Below are 12,377 nucleotides of genomic sequence, written 5' to 3'. Positions count from 1 at the left end.
TTGTACATCCTCATCCATCCTGACCCTGCAGTGGGACTCTACCTAATGCCAAGGTATTACACACCAGTGATTTGGGACCATCACCCTCAAAATGCCCCCAGACTCAGACACTGGAGAATGAATGGGGTATTTCTTCCCATGTCTGCTCCAATTTTATGCATCTCTTTGTGGTCCATCCTAGTAAAAGACCTGTAATAGGTGCCATGACAGACCCGGAAGGTGTTCCTGAAGCAGAGAAACAGAAATACTGAGCGCCTGACAACTGCAGCCGACTGCAGCTGTGAAAACAGAGTGAGAAATCTCTGCACAAATCCATGGCGCAATTGTTATTGCAGTGTTACCTGGAGGCTTGCAGCGGCCCCAGGTGCTAACATGAACGGGGCATTTGGGCTTACCCATGCACATACCTGTCCTTTCGTGTAGAGACCGACATCCTGGCAAGCAACAGAGCCTCAAGTACGCTCAGTCCAATATCCATCACCCCCTTCCTTTTTCAAATAACTACTTACTGGAGGAGTTATTAATGCCTTTCCACCTACACAGCCTAGATACTGAAACTCACACAAAGGCAGCTTTTAAGCTTTGAGGTCACGTTCGAGTTGGTGGTTAGAGTGTCTCTCTGGGCAGTTCTATTATGCAGCAGCTACAGCAATAGGATAACACGATACAAACCTTTGCTAATAATTGAGCGTGAAGTGGGCTTTTTGCTTGGTATCTTCAGTTTTGTACCTTCACTTCAGAGCATGTTTAGAGCTAGCTTCAATACTCGGAGAAAATTATTTCAGCTTATTAAACACAAAGCTGTTACCCAACTATTAGAGGAGGGCACGGCCCCCGAACTTGTTTCCCAGGGCTGTGCGCGAGGCTTGGATCCTTGCTGCTGTTGTGGCTGCAACTCCCCAACCGCCCACTTCTTTGTTTGATTGTCTTTTCTCACTGAAACATATGTTTCCCCTTTCGATGGCATTTCGAGCAACAGTTTCCATTGTATGCCCCTCTTGACTGACAGCTTGATGGCAGCCTGTAAATTACTTGGCACGTGTTTTGTGAATCTGCTTGAAGGAGGGTCTGGCTGCTTAGTAAGTGCATCCTTTTGCAGCTTTGGGGGCAAGAGATTAGCACCACTTTAGCATAGTCTTGGGTATAAAAACACTTGACCACAGTTGGTATCATCCTGATTTGAAGCTCAGCATTGTCCTGTACTTTGACTCTTTTATCCCAGGTCCTGGGACACAATATCCATCAGTTATGCTTAGCTTTTCCCATTTTCCTCTCATACAATGTGACACACATAAAGCTTAATGATGAATCAAGAATGGATTAGACTGAAAAAAACTGGTATTTGACAGACAGCCCAGGTAAGCATTTAGGCTGCTGGATGTGCAAGTTAAGAGAACATCTGGCCCTCTGTCAGCTTTCTTTGCTAACAGTAACGCATTTGCTGCTTTGCCTTCATGTGGTACAATCTTGTCTGCGTCTCTGGCCATGATGTTCCTACTACAGCTATAATTACAGGATCCAAGCAGTGCTGTATGGAATTCATGCAACTCTTTACAGCCGAATTAAATGGCCACCTATAGGGAAATGGAAGTCCAGAGAACGAGGTGTGTAACTTTTAGCACAGTACTACTTACAGCCTCAAAATAGAACCCTGGAATAGGCGTGAGGGGGACATTATGCTTATGCTGGCCTCCTACAAGAGGAAGATATTTCACTTATAACCATAGCTAACTCTGTTGCAGCTTTGTTTTCGTAAGAATAATGATATGCTTCAACCAGAAAAACAATCAACTTCGATGCTGAGGCTGCTGTGCATTGGCACACCACATTTATTTGGGGAAGCCTTTTGCCCTGAGCCTTCTAGGGTGGGTATTACTGCTGTACACAGTCACTGCACTTCTTCTGGCTGTTTACAACTTCTCTTGAAGAGATAATTTAACTCCTGTGCATAAACCTTCTCCCTGCTGCAGAGGTGGTGGCTCTGGATGTTTTACACTTCAAAAATACCAGAAAGGGCCAGATTATGTTTGTCTGTTGGATTTCTGTCAATATTAACTTTCCTTGCATTCCATTGAAATGACAAAAAGATTACTTTACATGTACTTACTGCGGAAAAAAAGAGAATTTTGGGTGAAAAAGCATAGACCCTATGATCTGATCCATCTTCTCTTTGCTATTTCCAACTACTTAAAGCATAATGTCACACTGAAATGCACACTTGGAGTGCTGCATTCTCTTCTCCTGACAGATTGTTATGATGTTTTCCAAGGTGACCTTCATAAAACATGTTTCTTTTGAAGCATATATTTCACTCTCAGGTCATAATAGTTTTACACAGACAAGCAAACTGTCAGCTCCTGCTTTCTAATTAATGGTTCTTGGAGGCTTCTGAGTGGGGGATATAATTAATAGCACTTAAGTTTGGAGTGCAGGGAAATCTATAGCTGATTACTAGGATGTGTATTTACTTAGGGATTATATGCAAACAGCTCCTAAGTGCAGCCATGAACAGCTCTCGACAACGCTCTCTGGACCAGGCACCACCTTGAGTCTTACTCCAGTGTAAGCACTCAAAAACTTGCCCTGCTTATAAAGCAAGGCTCCCACAACGGAGGTGCCCCCACCTGCTACACCCCTCTGCCCTGCTCCTATTCCCCATACCAGAGTCCACAGCACATTCTATTTTCTATGACTGCATGGTGATTCTGCTTGCCAACAGGCTGCCTACAATGGGAGAGTGCCTATTGCAGAAAATATCTCTGGCCGTGTCTACGTCGCTGTGGCACCCACCCAGGAGACAACCTGCTCTGTGGCCCACGCTGCAGGTACAGCGTCTTCTGGGGCAGGCTGACTGTGTCCTCATTGCACGGCACGTGTCCCAGATCCACTCTGTGGATCCACTCTGAGGCATAGTCACTATTTAGTGTTTTTATTCAGTTTAAAGGACCAGAAATAATAGGAGGGCTTTTCTTACAGTAAAGCAACCAAAGGAGGGTGTTGCGAGCCACCTTGTCATACTTGCCTAAATTTAAGGAAAGTGACCGGATTGCTCTGGAGCTCGCTGTCATGCATGCCGCATGGATTGTCAGAGATGCTGGAGCAAAACCAGATGCAAGCCAAATTGCCAGCTTAAATTCCCTGTGGTCAGCTGCTGCTAGCAGTGGTAATTTCCCTGCTGAAGTCAATAGAACAGCATCTTTTCACACATGCTGAGATCCTGGTGCAGAAGAGGCAGCTGTGAGGCAGGATGAGTGCTCTCAAAGAATGAGATAGTCTCTCTTTCACAGTGGGGCGAAAAAAATGAATAAAATTCATATTCTCTGACAAAGTTGAAAAGACTATATTCTCCAGAAACATTGCCAGACTGGGTATGAAGGGGAGAACTGACATCAGAAATCCTGCACCACTGTGCAGCCCGCATTATTTGGAGAGATTTTTAGAAGAATTTTGCGTGTTGAATGACACAAAATATTCAGATGGTTAAGCAATTAAAAGCTATTGAACATTTGTAACTCAAAAAGCACTAGGCAACAGAATATCACTGTCAACCCCTTTATGCAAAGGGACATTTTGACATCGTACTTAAGACTGACTACTTTTCTAATGGCATAAAAGTATTACTTCAGTTAAGCATAAAATAGGAAAACTTCTACTGAAACTTGTGCAGTCTGGTTCTTTCTTCAGAAACAACACCACAGAGTGAAACCGCCTTTGAAGAGAAACATTTTTCATATACTATCTGAAGGTTAGTAACTCTTTTAATCTTCAGCCTTTTCGCTGGCATGTGTAATTTAAAATGCACAAAACAGACTATCAAAACACTTACCCAGCTGTAGATAGTTAGAAAATTTAAAAGGTGCATCTGAAAATAGGAAATTGGAAATTAGGATGCTGCATCAAATCTTGCTGTTTGAGTAAAGACTCTTTCCCGTGGATCCACCTCCAAGAGCGACCAGTTATCAAACGCAGCTGACCATATGACAGCCAACACTGAACGAGGAACGGCTCCTAAAGAGGTCAAACCTTGGTGCTACTAAGCAAGAGAGTGACTAACTGGGGCAATTATCTATTAAATATCCTTATCTATTAAAAGTTCTGCTGAATTTTGGCTCTGCAGACACAGCACCGTGAGCAGCCCTGCAGAGCCCGCACATGCTGGGTGTTCAAGAAGTGACAAGTCCTTCTAATGAGGTGGGATGCAGTGGAGTGGGGCCATGCAGTGACAGACCAGAAACACGTGCAAAACACAAACTGACTCACTGATTTCAGTTTCATCCGCTCTAGGCAATTGTACACACAAATAAATTATTTTAAGACAAGTATTTTCTTAAGGGTGTAAACTTAGCAAGGCTAAATGGGGTTAATTTCTTTAAGCAAGTGGCTGGATATTTCTGATCATCTGGGGACTGGTGCAGAAGCACTCAGCTGTGGCTACCCAACCAGCCAAGAGGGATCAGCACCAGCAAACATAGTAGGGAGAGAATAAAGAGCTTCTTGCCTTGTTCAAGTATTTCTTAGGAAAAAGTCACCTGCAAGTCTTTCCTGATCAGATAGTCTATAAATACAGGTAAAAGGTGCTACTGTACCTAGTCAAGTCATATAGGAGTTGTGACAGTTGGTGAAGGACTTGTGATAAATGTAAGGGTAGCTGGGAAAGCTCTGAAACACAGCTCAGTCTGTCCAGGCTAATCTAGCTGAGCTGGGCTTCTTTGAACAAAACACTTAAGTAGAAAAATAATGCATGAGGCCTTAAAAATTGCCATTTATTGGCTCCAGAACACCCACATTCAGCTCTTTCTGACTTTCCCTGTGCCGCATGAAAAAACCCAAGTCAAATAGCACCTGGGCAAACTTATAAATGGCAAAATAAATCCTTTGTAGGTGAAAAACAAAAATAGCTTCAAAGAAGGATGCATATAACCTTGTTAATTTGCCAAAAGTTTTCAATCTTCATCATTTTAGAAGCAAGGTTAAGAGAGTAGATAAAGGTTGAGAAATTCAGAATGTGCTCAGATATACCTTTATCTCAGGTTCAGAGCCTTAAACCTCAGAAGCAAAACAATGTCAGGGAGAAGAGATTGACAGTGATGCCTTGTGTTGGGAATCAAGGGTTGGAAGGACTGCCTAGGCAAAATACTCTCACGATAATGATGCCAATAAGATTTCATTTACCAGTCTGTTCTAGGAAAGGTAATGACCTTAATATTTGCTTGCAGGAATGAATTTATACCATCTATCCAGCTTTGTGTTTCATATCACAAGAGCCTAAGAACATTTTATTGATATGTGGGGATTTAATTCCAACCCCTTTGAGAATCTCTGCAGAAAAGCATTTCAAATTCATTTCTAACCAGACCAAAAAAACCCCCTGAAAACCTACCAAATATATAATGGGGAACATCATCACATTGGAATAGGGATGTGCCATTTTATCCTAAGTACTGTCCCTTTGCTGCTGTGCCATAGATGAAGTACTACATAATGCCTCTGTTAGTAAAGAGTGCTTACGTATGCATTACCTAAGGATATGCTCTTTCTGGCGGAGTAATTCATTTTTGAGAAGCATATTTCTGAGAAGGTGAAAAGCGAGTGTCTAAATACAAATCCAGCAGCCACTGTGGAAACTTGACTGTGTAGTCCAAACCCTGCTGCTCTAAACCCTGGAGGTCCCTAGGTCCCAGATGCCGAGGACAAGTTTCTTCACAGATGGGAATTACGTGTTACACAGCTTTCTCTGTGCCAGGCCACAGAAGTGTTGGCACAGCTAATTTGACTGGAGAAGACAAGAGCATGGTCATCATGCAAGAAAAAATGGAAAGAGTCCGATGAACCAGCCCAAACGGAGATGGCAGAATGGCACCGGAATGAAAGCTGCCACGTAAGCGTGCCACGCGCACACTGCGTAGTTTAGCTCAAGATTTCTCAAGCTGGGCTGCAAGCAGTGAGTCACAGGCAGAGAGGAGGAATATTTATGAGATTTTGGTTCTTCAGAGGAAAAAATATGAAACAGTCAGAAATGACAGAGAAATGAGAGTGCTGGATGATGGCAAACAACATTTGGGGAACAGGGGAGAGGGAGCTTTTGGCATCATTGCTACAGTGTACATCCCAGAGTAACTCATATTGATCTCCGGGGGCCAGTTCATTTCTACTGGAAGAATCTGGCTTCTGGGACTCCAGGTACAAAATGAAAAACTCTCAATTTCTAGAGCACCAATGTTAGTATTTGCCAAGTGTTTTCTCTTTTCTATTCCTCCCTGCAGATCTTTTTTTTCTTTTAGGGCCAGAGGAAGATTTAGCAGAACAGGCAGTTTTCCAGCAGGCTTAATTTTGAAAGTTGAACTGATCAGCTGATTTAAGATTTGCCAGATGAAGTTTGCATTTGCTTATCCACTCTGTAGTCTGAATTCTGCTGGGATTTTGTATGTATAGGTACATACGCATATCTGGGTATACACAGACACAGCAGTTTTTAATTCATCATAGAGGTACCAAGGCTATTTTCTGTTCTAAAAACACAGGGAGGATATGGTAGATTAGACATTCCTCTTAAGTAACTGCTGATGATTCTGATTTCCAGATATGTTATTTTTTACTGTCTGGAAAGTAAATGCTCTAGGATGGTGCTCCTTTGTTCAAGAAGGAGCATGTTATTTCAGCCACTGTTGGAGTGCTGTGTCCTTTTGGAAACAACACAAACCTAAGAGCTTTCGTTTCTTTTGTTCCATTCTACATATTCTCCCTCTGTCCTTAAGAAGACTATGGAGGACTGAAGAGAGTTTTGGGTGTTGCAGGAGTAAGTTAATGTGTAAATCATTACCTTTAATTTTCCAAAAAATACTTCTTCAGAATTGCTGCTTCAGCTGCCATTTCTTCTTCTGTCCTCCACTTGTCAGAAGAATCCTCTTTGTCATGTCGTTGCAACTTTTTTAAGGGACAAAGAAGAAAAAAAACCAACAGTTTGTTGACGTTTTTTTTCCAGTTTCAAATTCAGGGCATGCCTGTATGCAACTAATTTAACACTATTCCATGTGTCCGCGGGATGGAGGGACCTGGTGGTGAAGAGATGAAGGGTGAAGGTTACTGGTTTAGAGTAGCAACACTAGTTAACTGGTTCTGATGGATTTATGATGATAACACAAGGTGCCAGGGTGATTGAAAGGCAGTGACAGAGTTCACCTTTGTGAGCTGATGGCCAGATACCTTGCGAGTCTTTGACGCAAAGCTGGTAGGTAATAGGACAACAAACACACTCAGGTATTTTGAAGTGCCCATTACATCCGTGGAGCGAGCTAGGCAGAAGCTGCCTGGACACCTTGTCGGTAATTCACGTAAAATTTTCTCTCTGGCTTTTCCTCTGCCCATGGGGCCACCTTTCCCATCAAAGACCTATTGTGATAACAAGGCCCTGTTGCAGCTGTTTCCCATTGGCAGTTTATACCAGTAGTTTTCAGAGGAGATACATTCCCTCCCTGCATGCAAGTTATTAGTCCTTCCTTGCCCTTGTTGAAAGTGAGACACATCCCTAGTCTAGAAACAAAACTTGTTCTTTTAAGCACAACTATATTTCATTGGTGATTTAGTGTGGAAAAATATCAAAAGTATGTAAAACAGTTAATTTTTTCATCTAATTTGCATAATATGCCCACAAAAATAAGTTCTGTCCCATACGCAGTAAGTATTAAGTGTTATTATCGCAGACGTGACAATTTCAAACACATCCTTTGCCTCTCCAGAAGAAGGGAGAAGCTGATGGTTTTGCTGCTCTCCAGAAGAAGGGAGTTCTATTTTATGGTAAAGATAATGTGCCAGCACTTGAGTGACTATTTGTACACATGTCCACTCAAAGAATGCCTGCCACTCATCAAGGGAAGACTACATTTACAACAGACAGCAGAAACAGTTACATTAACAGCTTAAATATTGAGATTTCCAGTGTTTCTAGGTACAGAGCACAGCACAGACTGTATTAATAGCATCGGTGCTTCTGAAGAAAATTATATCATCAACTTTTTGTTAATGTCACAAAGTCGAAAACTAATGAATTTACACCTTTTATTCCTGGACAAATTTTAGCATAGAGAAGCAGTGAAAAACAAAGATGAAGCAATACTGAACCTGCCAAGCAAACTGCGTTACTGTCTACGGCATGTTTAGCAATAAACTAGGATCGTTAGCATACATCCAACTCACAAATACTTTTATTTGTGCTGTGTTTCTCCTACTCTGAATTTTGCTGCCAGCTACAGTCCTATGTAGTTTTACATTCTGCAGCACAGATTTCTTCCTGCTCAGCAGATGAAGCTGCATTAGAAAGCTATTTCCTTTCATGCCAATACAATACAGTAGCTGTAGGCAAATTAAAGTGTATTACTGTTCGACTAGTAGAGGACTAATCTTCATTGCTACATTAGCTCTAGGTGTGTTATAAATCCATCTTGTAATGCTACAGTGTTATGGAGAAAGGTTTAAAAGCCAGGAAGAGGTACAGTGTATACACTGTCACACACATCCTTCATGTCCATGTGCCTGCTCTCACCTACGGTACACGCCTATACGGTGTATAGGTACCACAGCTGAGCTGGCAATGAAGGGGAGTTATAGGAAACAGCATAGATCATCCTGCGCTTTCCATGGACTGCGAGTGCTTACGCTTCAGAAAAGGATGCACCAGGACGAGCCAAGTGGTAGTAAATCAATTGTCTGTCTGAGGTGTGAGCTGTTTTTCTAAAAAAGCAATGTCTTGTTCATTCGACCCAGCATCACCAGGAGATACAGCAGGCAACAGCTAGAAGGCAAGGGAGGGCAGCCCCTGTTCCTCAAGGTCTCCTTGTTTAACCTGCAAGAAGTGCTTTCAGTGACGTGATTTGGCTGCTGTTCTCCCTTGCTATCCTGTTTCTGCGCAACCCAGGTGAGAGCTGACTCCAGGAGGAGAGTAGTAAAGTGTGGATTTGACTTGTAGTTTTTATTTTCATTTTCCCTGTTCAAAGAAACTGAAGTGAACAGTAATAAGGAGGCATATCCTGAAATGGCTGTTGTTGTTGTCTAAATTAAAACTGTGTGAAGTCGCAGACCATGGTGACTTCTCAAAGCTGGCAAAGGAGAGGGTTTCTTTTGCTACATAACTGCTAACCTTTAAAAACAATCAATCTTTGACTTAAGGTTAAAACAGATATATGGAGAGAAGCAATGAATTCTGAAACTTGCCTGGAAACCCAGCCTACTTCAGCAGCCCTGGCTCCTGGTACATAGCCCGCAGTACCAGACAGCAAGCCCCAGCCTGGCACGAAACCGCTCAACGCAGCCTTACCGTGCTCTGCCGTGGCAGGCGTTCACGTGCCTCTCATACTGAAAAGACATATCCCCATTTTGCGGACACACAGCGTATGACGAAGAACAGAATGTAGTGTTAAATCACTGCCATGGCCAATGCATTCATTGTTCAACTGACTTATAGATGAATATTATTTCAGTATAAAATTGCTATGTCTACCCAAACAGGATCCCAGGACTATTCTGTGTTCAAACCTGTTGCTGTGTCAGTAATTTCTGAAGTGCAATAAGCAATTACCACCCTAATGCCACTTAGTTTCTGATATTATCTAACCACCACTGTGGAAATTTGGAAGCCTGCCTCTGGTGGCTCCCTACCCTTCTCTGCTACTGCCACCCTTCAGCTCCACTACAAACCAAACCATATAGCTAGCCACTCTGAAGCACAATATTTAAAATGTGGATAACCTTGCTGGAGGATGTTCTGGATGCTAAACATAATGCAGGTCCAAGATCAACAGTACCAACAAATGGAAGATAAATAAGTTAAGGGCTGCTGATACTACCTTTCATTCAGAGATTCTGCATGCCACAAATTAATGGAGGCTGGAGAGCACAATGGAGGCACATCTGTGCACCTGCCTGGTTCTTCAAATCTCCTCTTAGCATCTGCTAGTGGTCTCCAGTGGTGACAAGATATTGGGATCGTGGATGGGTTTGGTTTCAGCTAGTTATTTCATGTGTTCTTATGTAAGGTACGTTTCAACCAGGTTCAGATCTCCATGTGAGGGGCCTCGGTAAGCAAGAGCTACTTTATTCAAACTTTTTGCTTGTTTGTTTAAAGAGGCTAAGACAGTCTCCACAGTATTTTGATTGAGTTGGAAAGCTACTTCCAGGGAAGAAGAACATACATATTTCAGTATTAAATTGTATTGATTTAGAATTCAGGTGGGAAACAAATGTAACAGTTGATACTTGTTTCTAAGGGACTTCGGTGCCTTGGAGTGTGTTCATATTCACATACACATGCAAGTCCCAACTGTGCATCTTTACAAACATCTGACATGCTATTGAAAGTTTGGATTATACAGGGGAAGCAATGCTCTCCTGCACGTGGAGAACACTCCAAGGTTCTGCTCAAAGCAAAGGGAAAAAATACCTCTATTTGCCAGCTATCCATCTGTAAAAACTAGTGATTTCCCCTTGTTTTTTCCCCAGTCAGAAAAAGCTGGAGAACTTGAGCTGACATCCTTACTCGGATAGAGATACTCAAACACAGACTAGCTTGGAGTCTGTGATACTTTCTGTACAACAATTCTACTTCTGCAAGCTCAGGGGGTGGGGGGTGCGTGAATCTTATCCAGAGCCCCACATCATCTGCCTGACGTGATTTTCTGTGAGAGATGTTTTGCTCAGATTTCCCTGGTGGAGATTGACTGATCCACATCCTCTCAAGAACACTTTTGCTACCTTCTCCACGGTTCCTGGGACAGGGCTTCCATATTACCCAAAGGCCCCTAAACAACAACCATTGTCCTTCTTGCAAAGAACGCTTCTAGAAGAAACCACTCGCCTTCAGAATCCCTTCCCAAGCAAATGTCTGCATTACCAGTTGTGATAAGCAGCTGCTATTTCAAGTGAGATGGAAATAGCACATGGTGAGGTTACAAGAGTCACTTCTGTGCAAAACACTGAAGTAAAGGGGACAGATTTTGCTCAGGGTCTTTCAGAGACATCCCTGGGGTGATGGGGCCACCACCAGGGGCTTTTGCAGAGCTCTGCAGGCACACTGGGCCCTCCTGACAAGTACTCTTTGGTGGGTCACGGAAGACTTCTTGTCTTCCCTGAAGCCCAGGTCCCCTGCAGATGTGGAGCAGGAGAAGAGTAAGGAAGCACAGCCTGTTCTCAGCAACGTTATGGTAATGTTAGCCAAAATTGGTCAAATACATACTAAAATACACAACCCCTACACTAAGTGAAAGAAAGAAGAATTGGGAAGCTATAATGACTAAAAAAATACAAACAAAAAAAAAAAGACAAGACATGAGCTTTGAGTGAGCCTGGCAGGAACAGAGACAATGAATACCAAACAAGAGATGGATCTCCACGGTGTTTTATACTGATACGAGCTTCATCTTCTAACTCTAACCAAATCCTCCCGTTCCAGGCTGCACCCCTGGAAGGAAGCAGCACCTCTTGGTATCTGGACTGCAATCCCTCCCTACCCAGGACATGGCATAGGTGCTGGGAGCGGGGTCTGCCTACACGCAGCCGCGGATCGCTGCAGGGCAGAGCGCACAGCAAGGCACAGACAGGGCAGGTGGCAGTCTATAAAAGCTTTTCCGTAGAGCTCCCAGCTAGTTACCATTTTAAAACTGCTGGTACTTTGCCTGTTTTCATAAGAGAAAGGTGATGCAAAAGCACCACACCAGACAGACAAGATTTTCTACTGCAAAACTCAGAAAGCCCCAAATTCTCCGAAGCCAAACCCATTGCTGTATTACAGGAGTATCTCAGAAGTGTAAGCATTAACAAAAAGGTAAGCAACCAGATTAGCGTAGCTCAGATACCTCCGAAAGGAGAGGATAGGATGGGAGAGCATGAACATTTCTTTTAGACAATCTCTATTATGCTAACTTTTCCTTTTAATATTCTGAACAAGCACAGAGACACACATTAGTCAATTCTCTAATCGCAGTTGCCCAGCAAATTACACACTGTATCTGCTCAACATTCTTCAAGCGCTAAGACTCTTGTTTATAACTTAGTACATCTTCTTGCCTTGCAGTACAAATAAATGCACTATTTCTAAGATATGCCCTTCTTCAAGCAGATCATTACTGATGTCTGACTTCTTGGGCTTCCTGATAAATTATCCTCTTCTTTCACCTCAAGCAGAAAATGCTCTTCCACCAATAATCTATGACTGTCAGTCTTGATTACTTGTAAACAGTGAAGCTCTTTGAATATTTCTGCTTGTGAAAAGCATTCATTTTCTCACTCATGTCTCCCAGTGTGAGATGCTGACAGACCTGAGAGCTGTGCTTTATGTTATTTTATTAAAGTTGTTAGTGTTGCAGAATGGTCTATGCTTTTATCACTGC

At 42.7% G+C, this 12,377-nt stretch overlaps 1 protein-coding gene across 8 annotated transcripts in view; it reads right to left on the bottom strand.

The window, feature by feature from the left end:
- The window catches only part of FHIT (fragile histidine triad diadenosine triphosphatase), a 641,137-nt gene that overhangs the window by 943 nt on the left and 627,817 nt on the right, over positions 1 to 12,377 (bottom strand). For 7 of the 8 annotated variants that reach the window (XM_072875907.1, XM_072875902.1, XM_072875906.1 and 4 more), the window contains one exon: positions 6,821 to 6,924. The exons of the other annotated variant lie outside the window; for it this stretch is intronic. In XM_072875907.1, the coding sequence (XP_072732008.1) occupies positions 6,823 to 6,924 (102 nt within the window). In that variant the 3' untranslated portion in view covers positions 6,821 to 6,822. The remainder of the gene's footprint in view (positions 1 to 6,820; positions 6,925 to 12,377) is intronic. 8 annotated transcript variants of the gene reach the window in all.

The sequence above is a fragment of the Ciconia boyciana genome, chromosome 11 (assembly GCF_034638445.1).
Source record: "Ciconia boyciana chromosome 11, ASM3463844v1, whole genome shotgun sequence".
NCBI classification, from domain to species: Eukaryota; Metazoa; Chordata; class Aves; order Ciconiiformes; family Ciconiidae; genus Ciconia; species Ciconia boyciana.
The sequence above is the reverse complement of the archived record's forward strand: the minus strand, read 5'-3'. Positions and strand labels throughout refer to the sequence as shown.